Raw genomic sequence first — 19,616 nt, forward strand, 5'->3', positions numbered from 1 at the left:
AATTAATTTCTACACTGACCTTATTGGAATCTGTAGATTTTGCACTGCACAAAACACTTTAGCGTCTTTTCACGCGTTCTTCAACAACTACAATGGCCGTTATCAGAGACGCTTAAACAAATACCAACTTTTAAGCAGAAGTGCCAACCAAATAAAAAGTAACGACGAAAGTGATGTTTTAAGTTATGCAACCACATATACACCAAACTAGTATAGAGTATCCTCACAAATGATATGTCCTAACTTCTATTACATCTAATGATTTAAAAATAAATCAATATTACTTCATTTTGTATAACTATAAAGCAGGTTGTTAATATTAATTATGCTAATTTAGATTGTTTCGACTAATAAATTAATCCCAAGGGCGTACGTGTCAAACTTAAAAACTAACTGTCAAGATACGTGGTCGGTTTATCATCTGAGTCCAATCGCTAAACAAATTGTTTAATTTGTCGCCTAGAAAGGCCAAATACTTGTGATTTTCGCCAGCCGGAGGCTGCTGTGATACAATGGGCCTTTGCAAGTGCCCAAAGCGGCGCGTCACGAATCAATTCTGCTTCGAACATCGCGTCAACGTCTGCGAACATTGCATGGTAACAAACCACGCAAAAGTAAGCCATAAATAAATACTTATTTACACAATTCACATGTTTTAACACCGAAATTCTCTTCCAGTGTATTATTCAATCATATCTGCAATGGCTGCAAGACTCTGACTACAATCCCATCTGTGAATTGTGCATGAATGAGTTGAATACTGAGGATTGTATAAGACTGACATGTTATCGTAAGTTTCATTAACTTTAAACCTGATAAGCAAGTTTAAAAGTTATTCTTTTATAGATGTTTTTCACTGGAGATGCTTGGATCACTACTCCAGGCATCTGCCAGCAACTACAGCTCCAGCAGGCTATACCTGTCCATCCTGCAGGACAGCATTGTTCCCACCACATAATTTAGTCAGTCCAGTGGCTGATGTGTTGAGGAGAAGCTAGCTGGTGTGAATTGGGCCAGAGCAGGGCTAGGCTTACCATTAGTAAGTAATCCTGCTTCAAAAAATACTCATTTTAATTGATTTTTCTTCAGTTATCAGAAGATCGCGAAGTAAAACCAATTCTACCACCAGCGGGTCATAATTCCAATCGTGTTTCGGCATCTCCATCACCCACAAGCTCGCAGTACTCCGTTGTACACGTGGATGAACAGTCTCCGATGATAATCCGTGAGAAAACCGAAGTTTACCAGGCAGCGCGTCGCGGATTCCAAGATATACGCGAAACGCAGGGGAAAGTATTCGACCACGATGATGATAAGTACAAACGACGGCCGGCTTCCGAATGGCTACGTCGTTGGTTCAAGTAAGAATTAAAAATTAACACATAACAAACAAAATAAATTGATTTGTATTCGCTAGGAATACATTAGGACCACAACCACATCGTGGCGGATCAATATACCGTCGATATTTCATGCTGATGTTCATCGTTTGCTTGGTGATTGTCGTGCTGTTGCTGATGATGTCCCGCTTGGGACATTACTACACCGACAACGATCCTTCGCTGGATATGATGAAGAATCCACAATTGCACGTGGAGGCCATCGACCACCAGTCGAACAATTTATAATTTATTCCAAAAATGAATCCGGGGGCGCAATTTATGTTCTAATGTATTCTAATTAAGTCAAAAAATAGATTTTATAAAAGATTCATGGCACACAGTAACGTTGAAAATTTAAAAACAGATTACAAGTAAGCTTGTGATGAACTTACGGACGTCTCACGATGATGTGGCGCTTGCCGCAAATCTACGCTTGTTAGCCTCTTGCCAACCGCAGCTGCATCATCCAACAACTCTTGGGATTCTTTTAAATCAAACCTGAACGTGTCATCTTCTCTCCTATACTTTGAATATTGTGAATCAGTCCATCCATCACTGACTGTTGATTGGTCATAGTTTGAACGCATAGACATAACCGTATTGAGTGTAAGAATGCTTTCTTGATTCGGTGGATCATAACGCGGCATTCGGACAAACATCTCGACGAAATAATCGCGTAGACATAACGGGCTATACCTAAACAACGCGTGATAGATGCAATAACGTAGCGGTTCGACTTTGTAGCGATACTTCGGTCGTTTAGCGAGCAGCGCGTGCTCCAATTGTAGATATAAATCAGGATAATTAAGTTTACGGGCAGGATTAGGATTTGCAATGGAGCCTAGGTATGCGTTGTATCGCTGAAAGTAATCTCCGTAGAATTCTTCTTGTTCTTTTGTGAATGCCGAGCGCATTTCGTAAACGTAGTCCATTTGCCTTGCAAGGATGTTGCTCTGTGTTGGGAAGGAGCCAGGGATGAAACTTATAACAGTCACACCGTATTTACCGAGCTCCACACGAAGAGAATCAGTTAAACCTGTAATAAAATGATTTTTTATTAATTTTCAATGGATTTAAAGAGAAATTTAAACCTTTAATGGCTGCTTTACTTGCACCATAAACAGACAACCCTGGAAGACTCTCCAATGCACAATGACTAGATACGTTGATTAACCGTGCACGATACTGGCGCAACATGGGCGCGAATCCTTTCGTCATTCTCATATTCCCCATGAGATTCACTGTGATTTGATCAGACATTAATTTATCTGTTTGCCACTCAAACTCTGCGAAAACCATCACTCCGGCGTTGTTTATAACAGCCCATAATTCTGCAGGTCCTAGACATAAAAAATGATTAATTATATCAACACAAAACTCAAAAATTAAATAAATCATTACCATTTCCAGAATTTTCTTCAATCACTTTAGAAACATACTTCACAGCATTACTTACACTCTCCACACTAGTAACATTCAAATCAAAACTCCTCACACCTGCAGACCTCAACTTTTTTGCACCATCAGATTTCATGTCTAAGCAACCAGCCAGCACCATGAAACCTCTGTCACACAAATGCAAAGCCATTGAGAATCCTAAACCAGAATCACAACCACTGATGACAATGATTTTTCTCTTGCTAGCTTCCATGATGGTTTCACTGTTCATTAAATAAATCAAGCATACTGCTGTAATGGTGGACAGACAAAATGTGCCTCCATATCTTTGATTTTGTAATCCATGATTTATCAGCACTGCAATGCCCCAGAAGCCTGAACCAAGAGCAATGTAGAATTCGTTTGCCAGTTCAAAGGCTGTGAGTGCCACTTTGGAGATTGATATGCCCATTATTAATGGATAAAATTTAGTGTCTGATAATTCTATGTTTAATTCAAGTCAACTTCATTTTATTTTATTGCGGTATTAATAGATCTGTTTGATTTAAGGGAATAACCTTCATTTTATGAGAATATAGAGTAATTTAAAGAGATTTTCTTACCGGTTTTATACGTTTTGTCTTCAGGAGCGATCGCAGTCACGATTAGAAGAACACTGTAGATTTGCGGTTTGATTTTTGGTTTTGTTACGTCAAATTGTCTGAAACTGCGAGTGAAGTTTTGAACTGGTTTTCGTCTGCAAGTAAAGCCGGAATTTATTTACGATATTCAAATCAAGGTTAGCTTTTCAAGGTTAACATTTAAAGACATCAAGAGTAAATTTAACGCTTGAAATCATTAAATATTATAAATTACAACTATTTAATTATTAAAAACTGATTCAAAAATAATTTTGTATTCATTTTCAGGCATATTAGCCTACTACGCTGTAATATTAGTGTAATGTGTGTTGCATAACTTAAAGAATACTTTCGTCAAAAAATAATTCAAAATTTAGAGTAAATTATTCATAATTTCACAAAAACAAAGCATTATTTATCAAAATTTAATACTAATAGTATTCCCAAGTCAATTCACAAACGTTTTTGGTATTTTATTGTTGGGTTGGGAATAAATTATATGAATTATTCGGAAATAACGACAATAATGCAATAAATTCATGATCCCTATTGATAACGAATTTAAAAATGATTATTCGCATTGCATGTATGAACTATCCACAGCGCACATAAATCTCGATGGGCTACATGACAACAAAACGAGCAGAATGCAAATTGCATCAGAATCGAACGCGCATGCACGCGTAGTTAGCGAGCAGGTAAATTCAAACACAAGGAAGAAAGGCAGGATAGGCAGGAAAATATATCATGCTTTATCGTATAATTGTACTGCAAAAACCAACAGTATAATAACTATAGAGATGTAGGCATGTATAAACTTATGTACAGAATGTTTCACTATCAAGAATTTCAAAAAATCAAAAATAAATAGAAAAACTAGAAAACAGTTAGTTTTGGTAACAAAATATGTAGGCAACATTAAATTCTTTCTATTTTTAATTTTTCAATTTGTAAAGATTTAAAAATATGCTAGAAGCACCAAGAAGAAGAGCAATAATTATCATAATCAAGTGATCTTTGGCTAGCGTCGTTACGTGCCTCATATTTGCATAAAACAACAAGACAAGACAGAAAACTAGACAAGAACAAGTTAAAAACGAGTGGAAAGGCTTCAAATCATTACTCGTACGCTGTGTGGCGCAGAGATTGCGTAGAACTTGCGTGTATAATTTGCAATTAGTCAGATAACATACAATCAGCACGAGGAATACATATTCATAGATTATCAACCGCACGATAAATTCATAGGATTAAGATTTATATCTCAATCGTTTTTCAAATTGATAATCAAATATTTGAGTGTCATATTCGCTAAAAACCGAAAAATTAAATTTTAATAATTAAAAAGTGTTTAAAGTGGATATTTACGCACTTAATACACAATAATCACTTCACTTTATTGTTTATTGGTCGAATAATCAAATATTTTTTCGTAATTTCCGCAAAAAAGCAGTGAAAAGAAAGAAATTGATTTTTTATGATTTAAAAGTGTTTAAAAGTGTTTTTTTACACACTTAACACACCAAATACATCCATTTGTGTGTGAGTAATTTATCAGACTTAATATTATTATTTAATTGTCAAATAATTAAAGATTTTCATGTAATTTTCGCAAAAACAGTTATTAAATGAAAGAAATTATATTTTTATGAATTAAAAGTGTTTAAAAGTGTATTTTTACGCACTTAACACACAATATCCACCTTTTTGCGTGTGAATATTTTATCAGGCTTCATTTCATTGTCTAATTGTCGCATTGTCGCCATTATGTAATTGTATAGCAACTATTTTTATGCCTTTTGTTGCCCAGCTCGCTTACACCAACTTAAACAAGTAGTAGTAGTAGTAGTTCCTGACATTCCTGTGTTTATACGTTTTATTTGCGTGTGTGAATAGATGCGGCAGTGTCGGTGCGCGAGGCATGAATGGGAGGACGCTGGTCGGGAACGCCGGAACGGACTCGCCGGAGTCGCGCCGCAATCCCGCAATGCGATCATAGCCGCTGACACGAAAGCACAGGCGAAAGCTAAGCCTAAAAAGCTAAACATAAACACGCGGGATACAGATATCTGTATGTGTAACATACGCGGACGCGACGCGAAACGCGGAAAGTGAAAAAATCAATCAAAAAAACTTCAAAACTTCAATTTTGTAAAAATGTGAATTTTACTACTAACGTTTATAATATTTATACAGTGTGTGTTTATAATCATATTTAATAACGACTTATACCAATTTTAATATGAATTTTATACATTGTGACAGTTTTTAAACATTTTTGTGCATAAAACACACATTTGGAGTAATTTTCAACGAAAATATGTAGAACTTATGTGGAAATAATGTGATCATGTGCTAATCTATGTGCAGACAATGACAATCACCCACACGATGCGTTTATCATGCATCTTCAGGTGAGAAATCAATTAATTTATTTTTTGATTGTGTTTGTTTAAATCACAGCAACATATTCTGTTTCGAATTTGTAGTATTTGTAGTTTTTTGTTTGTTTTTTAATTGTATTAAGTATTACCAAGTCGTAAATTTCGTTTTACGATTTTTAATCTTGTCCTGCAGTCGTTGCACCAAATACCAACAGCGTTCAGTAAAAAATCGAATAAAAGCGTACTGGCAACGAGCGCACTTTAATTTTCAGTCATTGCACCGCACCGCTTTCGACATGTCATTGATTCTATTCCGAATCCGAACATAAAGTTCTGTTTTATTCTGGTTGATATATTGACATATCACTTTCACAAGTTTGTTTTTATACTTTTTTGTGTTTTAATTGAAAAAAAAACTCGAATTTCTTTGATAAATGAACTAAAAATTGCATTATTTAAGTTTTGATGTCAAAATAACCACAAAAATTTAAGTTTTTAAGTCTTTGAGTGTGTAAAATTACACTTTTGAACACTCTGTGTGTAAAATTGCTATTTTTAAACGTTTCTAATGCAAGTAATCATAATATATTCCAAAGTTTACCGTTTAAATGTTTATTTTACGCAAATTCTTCCAAAAAACCGCATTTTTTATAAAAATTTTAAAAAACACGTCGATTTAATTCCGAGGGCGTAACGTGACGCTCAAATTTCGTCGATGGCACACGCGCACCAATCATCTTTGATGTCAGATGTTAACAACTGAACAACACCCAAAATAAAATCAAAAAATATCTTGTAACATCATAATTAATACTGTCCTACCATACCATCATACTCAACATAACCTCGAATCACGACCATAATACACATTAAAATATCACATCATAAAAACTCTTCTTTTTATCTTTTTCATTTTTCTTTTTCCGAAAAAGAAATTGTGGGTGTACATCGATATAATAACATAATCAACTGTTAAAAAGCTTTAAAAGTTTACACCGCCAAAAAAAAACACAACATAACCTCCCAAAAACAAAAGATGTATGCATATTATTATTAATATTATATGACGCAGAGATGTTCTCGGTGTAAAATTGAAAGGTTTTAAAGGGGAAGGAACAAAGATCGAAAATTACAGATTACACCTGCCGCTCTCGCGCGTGTATTGCCCGAGTAAAAGAATATGGTTCTTCGGGCGCAAAGTCTCGTTATCGAGGTATGTCATCAATGATCAGATATGTATCGGGGGCTTTTAGAAGGTCTTTACCAAACGCGGCAAGTATCCCTATAACTTTTACAGAAAAGCCCACCTTAAACAACGATTTAAATATAATCCTAACAAAATTTACGCATGTTAATGTGATTTTGTTTGTTTGTTCCTCTTTAACTCAAAAACTATTGAAGAAAATTTGATAAAATTTTGTAATATTATAGGTTATTAATCAAAATATGATATAGGGTACTTTTTATCCCGAAATAAAAACTTTAAAGGTAAAAATTTTGATGTATAAACATTTAATATGAAAAATAGCTGATGAGGATGCTGGTAGCCATTTGAAAATGTGCGAACGAGCAATAAATAGCATCGGTGAGTAGACTACAAGCAAACAGTAGAAAAGAACAACGAAAAACTGGATATTAGAAGTCGATAATTTGCGTCCTGACGGTTGGGTCGTGCCCACAGCAGTCATGCTCACATCCAACTCTCCGCATGCAGTTAGACTCGGTACAAATTGCAAATTGCTACCATAAGAAGTCTTCGTACCAACTTTAAATCGACGATACGCCTGCCAATTTTAATGCGCAAGCTCAAAGCTCCGTTTAATACATACTATATCTATAGATTTATAGAAATAAAACATCTAAACGATGTAATCATCATTATCATGATCATAATCATCAGTTTAATGCCATACAATTTAAAAACTGAATATTTATCAATAATATTTTCGTATGTTTGGTATTTTATGTGTTATTTTGGTCATCTGGTCATTCAGACTAAGTCCGAAGACTTCTTTTTCTTGCATTTCGTCTTTTGTTTACGTTTGTGTGCGTGCGGCTTTGATTAAACTTTTATTGGCACACATTGGTTCAATCATCCATGCAGTAATCAAAGGACGTCTGAATCGGTCGCGGCCATATGTCGGGAAGAATGCTGAAGTACTTATTCCTGCCTTTTTATGAGTTGATGTCTTTATGGCTTTCTCGTACTTTTATTTGCTTTCTATAAAAGTAATCTGCGTTCAAACATTCAAAAGAATAGCAGTAAATGCAAAGGAATATGAATTTTTAGTTTAATACCGGTATTTCAAGGTTGAAACCGTATTTTTTTAAATTAACCGGAATTTACCGGTATTTGATCATAAAAATACCGGTATACCGATTTTTGTACCGGTATTTTATGGTAGAAATGTGAATTTCAATGAAAAATAGAAATTTTTGCGTAAATTTTAAACCGAAACCAAAAAATACCGGTTAACCGGTATCAATACCGGTATTTTACCGAAAAATTATATTTTTTAATTAAAAAATGTAATATTAAAGCAGGAAATATTACTTTTTGCATTCTAGACTGGGACTTAAATGGCATGCGGCGTCTGTTCGTCGCGCGCGTTCCATCAATTAATGATTGCGTCGAAACAGAATTTAAATTTAAATTTTACGCTCGACAATCCAAGTTAACGTTTTGACATAAGTTACTCATGCTTATGCGCGTGTCGCTGAATTACAGCACGTTTCATTTTATTGTCGCACATGACTACAATGTAACAAACAAATTTCCATCCATTTTCCGCGTCCTATCAAAAAATAAAACCGCAAAACTGTTTGTAAACATTTCTAAACATGCGGAATGCAATTAAAATACTCGCAATGCAAACATTCACATTTAGACATAAACAAAATTAATGTTACTGAAAGCGAAAGTCGCTGAAACGCTTTCAAGTAAACTCTGAAAATATAATAGAGATGTGGGGCTTGTTTTGATGACATGTGACTTGCGTGACTCTCTTATCATCGATTGCACTTGCTTCTAAATAAATTCAAATCGCCGAAACCATTCACAACTTCATCATCGGTCACAACGACTCATTGAAACTTATTTATTCCATTCACTGCGTGCGATAAGGTGCAATAAATTACGCTGATGACATTCTCGAAACTATTTATTCTTGAACTAATTATTTTAAATTTATTGTTTAAATACTATGCTCTCATTGCGTATATTATCTTATTCTGTGATAAAATAAACTGTTAAAACTTTCTCGTGTTGATCGCGCTGCCCAAAGCTTCCAAAAACTCTCAACTCGTTCAACCGTGGGTGTTAATACTGTTAAAACTATTAATAATGAGTTATAGCCTCAAAGTATAACAGGAAAATAAATATCAAAATGTAAAATCATCATAATTATCATTATTAAACTGTTTTTGTTTGGTTTAGGAAAGATAATAAACCAAAATAATTTTATTTTTGGTTTAAACCTAAACGTTTACACTTTGTGATGTATGGAAATGCTCACGATAATGATCGTCTCTTTTATTGTTCATCAATCATTCGGAGATCACACCTCTCCATGGTGCATCATCATCAAACTTTCGACTTTCGATCGCTTCGTTTTCCACGGCTATCAATATCAAACGCACACGAAACTCGTGTATCGTTTTTATTGAGAGTATTTTCCTGTCGTCCTTAATCACCGCGCGTGTAAGAAATGGATGAAAAATGAGCGTGATGCACAAGTGTACAAAACGTAATGGTAATACATATTTAGTGCGTTAGATTTATTATATTACAGATCAATAAATGCGGCGTCAATGTGTCATAATTGAAATTTTATTATTTTATTTCGCTTGCAGCGGTAATAAATCATTAAATCACCACGTTACCAACGAGCTGTTTATTGGTTTTTATTAGTTTATTGAGAAGCGTTTAATTTATTACTGCTTAAATCAATACTCGTAGAAAATACACGCAGTTATTGTTTAATTAATTTAATTTTTAATAGGTACTTAAAAATACAAAAAAGTTAAAAATGAAAAGTTTAAGGTATGCAACCCAAAATACATGAGTTGTAGATGTCGCTAGTGAATAAATTTATATAAATTTATATTTATTGCATTTTAAAATAAATTTCACTTGCATTAGTACGTATTGTATTGTTTTCCTAATGTGACAGCTAACCGTGCAACAATTCCGATTGTTTTCTGTGTTCTCCGACCTCATTCTCGACTTAAATCTGGAACAATCGCGCGATAAATCAACTTAATAAACATCCGATTCGTTTCGCCCGCTGTTATTATTATTTATTTTCCTATTTTATAAAATAGAAGGTGTAAATTTATAGGTAAACTATAATATTTATATAATTATCGCATCATAATTAAATTACACAATGAGTAATGTGTAATGCAGTAATCAATCACTTAGTCAATCAATCAATCAATCAAAATGGCGTTTAACAACGCATCTAATACATTGTAATAGTATTATAGTAATCATAATCATAATCATTATCTTCAGTTGCATTGAAAGGCATTCCTCACTACATTTAAATCACTTAATATTCAATTATACTATTTAATCATCTTTCACTAGATTTCAACTAGACTTAAGACTCGAGAGGCTTTAGAGATTTGTAATTAGTATTCATTGACCTATTGTATTGTTTATAACATTATACCCAACTAATTGTAAAGAGGAGGTGCTTGGTATTTAAATTAAACATAATTTAAGCAACAATACGTTGTGATATGTGATGTTGAATGAACAAGAAGACAAAAACACAAAACATAAATTTAACAATTCTGTTTGTCGTGTCTATGATGATAATTTATAAACATATAAGCAATTTACGAGTGTTTGCAACAAGTTAAACATGATAGTTTTGGGCGGGCTACAAATATCACTAAATAAAACATTATTTTATTAAAAATAAAATTTTAGAAATAAAATTTACGTTGTTTGAGTTACGGTACAACGTAAATTCTTTTTTATTATGTGTTAATTAATTCTACGAAACGTAAAAGTCGATTGATAAATTTGTAGAACACGCAATTATTAAAGTTATTGACGTTATTAATATTCAGTTGTCATAATGAAGCAATAAACCCAATTCAAATACGATTTTAAATATTTTATAGCCCTGCGATACACAACAGTGATATAAATATCTCACTATAAAGTGCTATAAAAGCACAGTTGTAATTTATTGGAATTCGAATTCAACTGCAGTTAAATCACACATGTTGCTCAATCTGTATCCGAATGAAGCATAAAAATATAACCAGAGCTTATAATATTTAAAATATTTAACTTTTAAATATCGCGTTTGTTTTGACATGAAAACACGTTTAAATAATATATTAATCATCATAGTTTATATGACATATATGATCTAATTTCCTAACATTATGAGCTTCTTTTCTTTGTGTTTTATTGTTGCTTTGCGGATATGGAAATGGACCCCAACCGCAAACCATTATTCCATTATCATCCCGACATTCCCGCTGTGCAACACAACCCGAGAACGATTTTATTTATATTAATGTCTGGTAGTTGTAGTTATTTACTTGGCAAACATTGAATAAACTTTCTCTAGGTAAATACTACTAGGGTATTATGGTTACGATTACTATTACTACTACCTAAACCAGTTGTTACCCCAACTTTAATCTGGGTGTTGGTTTGGCTAAAGCTCTGCTAAAGAAAGGAAGTAACAAATTTGTCAGCTGTCGGATGCACCGAACAAAAACACAAAACATTTAAAACTTGCACACAAAAAAGCGAAGTATCAATACAAATTAATAATACAATATCACATTACGGACCTTTTATAATATGATACCTACACACACTTATTGTTTATTGTCTTGTGCTGCTGTAATGGCGGTCGATTAGCCAAATTGCATTATGCGCATTATCACCAATTGAACAATCAACAATCGGTCAATTTGTCGCTGTCAAACTGTGAAAGCTTCTTTGACAAGAACGCCACTTGATTGATTCGTTATAAATGCATTTGAAATTTTAGTATTGCTTAACTTGGGATCCGTTAAATCGTTTATATTGTACTAACTTTAACCCGCGTTTTCGCTCGCGTTGAATTCATCAAATAAATAATAAATATGCTAAAGAGGTATTATTGGCTAAACAATTTCTTTATTTTATTTAAAAAATATTTTTTTTATTAAATGAAAAGTAGCCTACAACCATTCGGGGACCACTATGAATATGTGCACAAATTTTTATGATGATCGGTTAAGTAGTTTTTGCGAGAAAGTGTAACAAACATCCGGACTTTCGCATTTATAATATTAGTAGGGATGTAGCGACGAAATTTTTTTTCATTTTCAGCAATTATAACCTAGAATATTTTTTAAAGACATGACATCGATGGTAACATTAGAAATTTTGTTGTAATTATGATCCCAACATCTCTACAAATTGCAATGCAAATTTCTATAACTTAAGCACGATTTTTCAACTAAATTGTTGGGGTGCACGTTGCGTTACAACAAATCATTTAAACAAAATACAAGTGAATGCAACAGAGCGACGCGGAATTCATATTTAGACTTCAGGAAATATTTACCGGCATTTTTACAAGAGTAATTAATTGAGTTGATAACCAGCGTAAAAATCGAATATTTGGTTATTTTTTATTCCTCGATGGAACATGATAAAACACTTAATTTAATTTATTGAATAATACAGCCATCAATATTTTATTTATGATAGATATAATGAAGAAATATTTGATGTGCATTTCAAGTGCAAATTTGATGTGCACCGCGCGGAATTTCAATTGGCGTGTATTCAAATGGTGCCGCAGCTACTGGAATTATTTGTGTTCGAGTAAACAACTTGCAATTCGACATCAAGTGCAGTAAACCACGCTATACTCCTTGGAACGTGCAATTTTGCCAATCGTCGATTTATTTTTATGCCTCAAGTGTTTGTTTGTTTGATTGCCGCCCATGCGTCGCGAATAAATATGTCGACAAACACTAAATTCAACCAACCAAAACTTATTTCTTAAAAAAATCATTCATATAATTTATTATTTCATATAAAAACGTGTAGTCATTAATTAAATCATCATCATGACTTCAGTGACATATTTTTTCCTCAATAAATTTCTCGTTTTCATGTTGCAATTTCCTATAAATATATTTATTAATACCAACGCGCACCAAAAATAAATCTATTTTATTTGAAACCTAATTTGAAATTCAACACTGCTATAGCGGAAGCTAATTTACGTAAAATATCAAATATAAATCGATTTAGCGATTCGAGCATGCATTTTCGGTCAATGAAAATCGATACCAGAACGATAAACAGGCTCAAACTCAAATTACACTTAAGTCGATTTAAACTAGCTTAACTTTAAGCGTCCTAGTCACAACCAACACACATATTCCTATATTATTAAACTACGAATTTAATAAAATCTTGCATATTTTTCACAAGAAATTCTAAACGTATTCACATAATATTTTATGGCCATTAACACCTGGTCCGCGCAGTTTATTTGTGATGACGATCGGAGTTCATTATTAAATCGAAGCATGCATATCCACCATCCGAATAACCAGGAGCGTGAAACGTGTGGCATGAGGCGTGAAGTGTTGTTCAAAGCGTTAAGGTGTGGACGTGCATATGAATATCTCCAATTCATGCATAATAGGCAACTAAATATTCGAGAACGAAAAAATGCCCAACCAAAGATAACCTCAAAACGAAAATCAATATAAACCGTTTAAATTATAACGCCATTAATGTTCAATGAGACGTTACGCATAAAGAGCGATCGCTTAAGATATGTGCGCATGCGCACAAGTTAAAAATAAAAATAAAACCGGCAATGTCATTAACTAACGTGAATTATGTAACTATAACAATAACAATGACTTTGTTTAGTTCAAACAAAAGTTCAATGCGTGTGGCATTGAAACATCGAAAGGGAAATAACCTTTTAAAAAATAATATACAGAGTGTTTCAAAAAGAAATTTAAAAATCACATTTTTTCTGATATTGTCTAAATTATCGCAAAATATTAAAATTTTGGTTAAAAACTACGTTTATAAATAATATACAGGGTGTTCCCAACTTATTAAATTTTTTTTTCGAATTTTTGATTTATTTATAGCTAAATATTTAATTTTTCAGTAAAAACAATTTTTAAAAAATCTACAGGGTGTTAAAAATATTTAAAACTAAAAAAATTCTGATTTTGATTTAATTATAACTGTTTATTTAAATTTTTCTAGTCAGTCATCTAATTTTAATGAATTCGATTAATACTGTGCCTACCTATATGTTATATTCGTCGTCCTAATCTATTTATGTTACATACTCATCTCGTAGTCATCCATATTCCGCTCCCGACACTTGTAGCTGCTTGTAGTTACGAGCTCCGAAGCAACTCCGGCCTGAATACAACTTAAGACACAGCTTAAGTTACTTTACATGCTGTTATATGCGCGCAGGAAAGTTATGCCAGGCACATCACCTGCGCTTGAAATTAAAAAGTGAATAATTACAAAGCGCTGCGCGTTAAACGTCTTCATCCTAATCTCTTATCATTATCGACTTGATGATCATCAATCAGTGCGTAAACACGCCGGAATGAATTCGAACAATAGTGAAGAATAATTAATTCAAGTATTAAAATAATTTTGAATATTTTCGAGAGGCGCTGGAGATGAAAATATGAATAGAATCTCTTTGGATACAAAGTTTAAACTGTTACAAATAACGTTTGGGAATTGGAGGAGCGCTGAGATGGTTGAGATGTTCATATAGACGAGATGCGCTGTCTTGCGAGTGTAAACATTCACATTAACTGAAGTGCTCTCGACTGTCAGTCTCCGCACGCATCTATTTTATGATCCATGTTTCTTTCGAACACGTCACAAGCAGCATCGAAATGTATACCTTTTGTAAACAAGCAAAATTAATATTTCATGTTGAAAATTTTATTTTTAGAAGGCGTATGATATTTTAATTATGTTTAATTAATAAATATTTAGATTAGAAAATTTATTTCTTCATAAAATTATGTCAATTTTGTTTTTTTGTATTAATATAATTAAAACATGAAGAAATTTTTTTGAAATTTTTGAAATCTCCACCCCGTGACTAAAGTCAGTGACTAAAGTACTTTAGTCACGTCCATGGCCGTCCGTGTTTAAAGTACCACTTTATGTGTCTAAACCTTTGTTAAACAACATAAATATTAATATTTTACCTCAAAAATGTATTTTAATAACTCGTATAATAATAATAAAAGACATAAATTTCCATCAGTTGGACTTTTGAAACATAAAACAATTTGGGGGCGCCTACATTTTTCCTCTCTTTAATTCAAGAGCAAGTCCACGTTGAATAAAATCATGACTAGACTAACACGTCATAAATTACTTCTGGTGTTATTTATGCCCATATTCAATTAGCGAATGACAGTCGGAATAAATTTTCACACGTTTATAAATTTATGTCTCTCCGAGGAAGAATTTCATCAGCGTGAAAAAAATGAAAGGCTGCGTTTGTGATGAATTTGATTGAATGATACAATGATTAACAATTTTTTTCACGTCATCCTGCTTTTATTATTATGTTGTAACGCGCTGCCTTTCGATTCGTTTAATGGCAATTTATCGATAACAATTGGATATTAGTCAAAATGTTGCTGCAAGATTGCTCTGGCAATTGTAGTGTCAATATTCTTAAGGAGATTGTGAAAAATGTGATGAATTGAATGGTAATGAGCGACCGAATAGGAAACAGCCAGGGTTAAAGATCAACGAAAAGATTCAAGGAAAAAATGTGCTCAAGAATCATTAATAGTATATTAAGTATCAAGTGGCTAATGGGGAGTTTTTGACTATGACATTTCATATGCTCCTGCAAGCTCCCGTGACTTAAGCCCGTGACTAAAGTACTTTAGTCATATCCTTGGCCGCCTACGATCAAAATACCACTTTTTGTGTCTCAAAACCGTGGAAAATTTTGTTTTTAATTTTAAACATCCTGTATGGCAGTAAATTTAATTTTATAAGACTTTGGAAGATTCTATAATCTCCGGAGATGAATAAGTTTGATAATAACCGAGTTACCATTTAAGGAACTTATTGTTCCTTTAACTTCCTGTAAGTAGCAAGAACATAACTTCTTCCTAATTGACCATAACCTCAAACTTTAGTCTTCTTAGCCAACATTAACTAACAGTTTACAAATTATTTCATAGTTGCAAAGCGACCAATGTTCCTCCGGCGTCTTTCATCTCTATTACTTATGATTACAAAGTCAAGCATTGTTAGCAACAATTCCTTGGATTTAAATTTTAAGGAGTGCAGTGTTGCCACCGATAGATCAATGTTGCAGTTGTTTGAGTGTTCAATGCAACGCGATTAATCATTTGATTTCATTTATTTCAATGAAGCGCGCGCTACGCGGAACGCAGGCAGGGATCAAGGCGATTAGGAATCCCACACAAACCGTGGCGTGGTGTGTGGATTCATGAGAGAGGCGCGTTATGTAATTGTAAATTGAATTAAAACATCAATGAAACGCAGTGGACAGTGGACAGTGCCACTGACGGACGGGGAAATTAATGATCGGCCAGCTTTGAAATCTGCCGCGAAAACATTACATTGAACTCGTTTATATTTAATAAAATTAAACTGGTAATAAAAATTATTCTGGAGCACAAATAATGAACTAAATAATTTATAGATTCATAGAATTCATTATTACGAAAATTTCTATAAAGCTAAAAAAATTTTTTGATTTTTAAAAAGTTTTCGAAAATCTTTGAAATTTTTCTTAGAAAATTTTTTTTTTGGTCATGACAATTGATTTAATCTATAAAATAAGAAAATATTCATTTTTGTCAGTTAAGTGGTTTTTAACTGTTGGTTTGAGCAAACAGTGAAGGAACAATAGGTATAGTACTATACCTAGTTCCTTCACTGTTTGCTCAAACTGAGTTGAACACTACTCTTATGGGAAATCAATGTAAATCGTAAAAACTCTAATTTTTTGATTTAAAAAAATTATTTCTTTATAAAATTATGTTAATTTTGATTTATAAATTTAAAAAAATTTAAAAAAAAATTAATTTTTAAAATTTTGAAAAAAATTTGAAAAACAAAATTTTAAGTTTAAAAAAACTCTTTTACTCCGTTTATCTCCAATTAACTTTTATAAAACTCAATGCACTCATTTTTCTGCATCATTTACTTCCTATTCGCATTCCATTGGAATGCTGGCGTGCGTTTGAAGATTAATTAACGTCAATTAACGAGTTAAGATGATTTGCGACGCTCCATCACGATTTTATCGCTTTTCATTAACCGATTAACTAACGCAAAGCAAATATATTAGCGAAACAGAATAAAACCAGCTGACAACTTCAATTCAACGCGCAACTAAATGGCAATTTATTCCGTAAACCCCAAAGTACTCTCTCTACGAGTACACTACTACACTGCACAAGACTAAAATTGTCACTGTCAGCATGTGGAAGTAATGAAGTGATGTTTAATTAAACCCATTCGAATCGATTTTAATTAAGGGACAAATGAAGCAGTCGAGAAAATCCCGCTCATTTGATCACGAGCAATGAAAGGAATGACAGCAATTAAAATCATGTTACAACACTTAATGAGCACAGCGAAAGGTGTTAATGCGAATTAAACCAGGAATTAATCCGTTTGACATGACACTCACAAAGAAACAACCGAAAAATCAATATTTTCCCACTCAGGAAGCGAAAAATGCAGTAAAAGACATCAAAGGTCATCGAAATGTCAACGATTCATATCATAACAACGTCTTTACTCTGCGTCTACGAAGACATCAAAAAATATATTCATTACATCAATAACAACGTGCAATTTATAGGTTAGGTTACAGTTTATCAGATGATTCATGCGCTGGCTGTACTGCAAGTTAAAACAATACGCAATTCGTGACTCTACCTTATCAGAACGCGAACTTGTTCTATGCAATCACGTAACCACGGCTATTAAATATTTCAATTTGCAAAAACTAATGCGGCGTGACCGTGAGATTGGCCAGCGCTTTCCTACGCGCCGCAACGGCTGCATTGCGCATGAGCGTCGCTCTGAACTGCATCAACATAACCAAGTATGTTACAGCTGCGGTTATAACCTAAAAAAATCATAACCTCAATTGTTTTATGTTTTTATGTCTTAAAACACACTTACTGATGATAATAACTTCCTATTAATATTTGTATAACCATTAAGGTTCATAATAGGTGGGTTTTTATCAATTGCGGTTAGAAACATGTTGACCTCTTGTCTTGTTCTATTATCAACCGCTGTAAGATTCACGTTAAGTAACCGTTCGCGAAATTCAGGACCCATTTTGCGACTTGCATGATACGCTTCATTACAGATGACGTACATCAAAGACATGCAATATAACGAGATCAAAATCAACCCGCCTTCTTTGAAAGAGATCCCATGATCTAGGATCTCAGTTAGACAACCATAAATAGCAACAATATTCGTCAGGAGAATCAAAATACAAAGAATTCCATACATTCCAGAATAAGCTTTACCAAGTTGTTGCATCATGTGACTTAAGTCAACCCAGAGATCTCTGTATTCTGCTAGACGCCCAGCAGGATCAGAACTCTCCAAAGCAGTATGAAGATTATGAGCTAGGTCCATAGCAACTTGTCCCATGGCTGTACAATTTACAAACCACAAAGATGTAAGACCATTCAACATCGCCAAGATGTGATAGTAACCAAAAGTGTGCCAGAGAAGCATATCAGGTTGTAAGTAAAATTGGGCCAGCATTACACCAATACCCAAAGCCCAGGAGAAGAAACAAAGTGACCAAGTTATACAAGACAAAGTTTCGAAGATAATTGGATCCCCTGTGACCCTGTAGTATTTAAACTGGAATCGTGTCCACATATTTTTGAATTTAGCCACTTCCCCACCATTGGTCCAAGCGGCAACTGGTAACATGAAGTGTGGGACCAGGATACTGAGGAAGATAATACTGTAGATGTATTCATCAAAACGTTTTCCAGGTTGTAGGATTAATAAGAGTCTTTCTTTGAAGACTATGCTGACGAAAGCAGTTTCTGCTGTGTATAGGGCATAGGCATAGATGGCGGTACCAGAAAACCATCGGAAAGTAGTCTTACCAATCCCACTCCGTTCAATGGGCATAACCCCATTAATTGAAACAACACCAGAAGACTTTTTGTAGTTTTGTAAAATTCATCGAATTGATCTAGTAACACAGGATCATCTGGTTCTTGATTCCGTTCGAAAAACGTGGTTGATCCACGGTCACTTAACCCTGCATCACTGTACCGTTTAGCTCGGTAGTTGTCTTGTTCGACACGCTGATGAGGATTACGCATTTTGGTTCTATAGGTGTCTTCTTCATCATCTTCAAAAGCGTTGTTTCTCATTTTTTAATTTTTGGAATTTACTCGTAATGGTTTCGACTGCGGTGTGTCCGATTCCCGACTGGGTGGAGTGTAATGCGAGCAGACGCACAGACGCACGACCCGCGGACGCAGAATGGAATAATTTATTTCTTGAGCCGTGGATCGCGTGACTGCACATAATCGACGCCGATTATAACGAGCTGCGGCTACAAAACAAATAGTTCTCGACTGAAACAATACCAGCCGACAACGGACAACCAAACACCCAGCAGGAGGAACAGTGAAGACGAACAATAAGAAAAGATCTTCACTAAAGAAAAAAAATTTAATTTTTTTGTTTTGGTGAAGATTTTTCAGGTTTAATTTTACGCCGTGAAAAGTCGAACAAA

General features: G+C 33.8%; 4 protein-coding genes across 4 annotated transcripts in view; 2 read left to right on the forward strand and 2 right to left on the reverse strand.

The window, feature by feature from the left end:
* Positions 1-362: 362 nt before the first annotated feature.
* LOC135799901 (zinc finger protein-like 1) lies at positions 363-1,711 on the forward strand. Its single transcript, XM_065313139.1, is given in 6 exon segments — positions 363-614; positions 679-790; positions 847-984; positions 987-1,039; positions 1,090-1,361; positions 1,418-1,711. Coding segments are annotated over 6 exon segments (888 nt in total). The 5' UTR covers positions 363-512; the 3' UTR covers positions 1,629-1,711.
* Positions 1,654-3,604, reverse strand: sro (SDR family oxidoreductase shroud). Its single transcript, XM_065313141.1, has 4 exons — positions 3,383-3,604; positions 2,784-3,315; positions 2,474-2,713; positions 1,654-2,418 (listed from the first exon to the last, which is right to left on the reverse strand). The coding sequence occupies exons 2-4, from the start codon at positions 3,229-3,231 to the stop codon at positions 1,748-1,750; spliced, it is 1,359 nt and encodes a 452-aa protein (XP_065169213.1). The 5' UTR covers positions 3,232-3,315; positions 3,383-3,604; the 3' UTR covers positions 1,654-1,747.
* A 1,770-nt stretch (positions 3,605-5,374) lies between these two features.
* loh (lonely heart) overlaps positions 5,375-19,616 on the forward strand; it is a 49,430-nt gene continuing 35,188 nt past the window's right edge. Inside the window, 1 exon segment of the mRNA XM_065313137.1 lies at positions 5,375-5,814. Coding sequence (XP_065169209.1) covers positions 5,774-5,814 — 41 coding nt within the window. The 5' untranslated portion in view covers positions 5,375-5,773.
* On the reverse strand, positions 17,610-19,296 carry LOC135799900 (gustatory and odorant receptor 22-like). The gene is given in 3 exon segments (XM_065313138.1): positions 17,610-17,960; positions 18,017-19,002; positions 19,005-19,296. Coding segments are annotated over 3 exon segments (1,353 nt in total). The 5' UTR covers positions 19,249-19,296; the 3' UTR covers positions 17,610-17,837.

Source organism: Atheta coriaria, unplaced genomic scaffold (assembly GCF_025399875.1).
Source record: "Atheta coriaria isolate IRGN ID8LTWV9N9 unplaced genomic scaffold, Caltech_Dcor_3.1 hic_scaffold_9_pilon, whole genome shotgun sequence".
Classification (NCBI taxonomy): domain Eukaryota; kingdom Metazoa; phylum Arthropoda; class Insecta; order Coleoptera; family Staphylinidae; genus Dalotia; species Dalotia coriaria.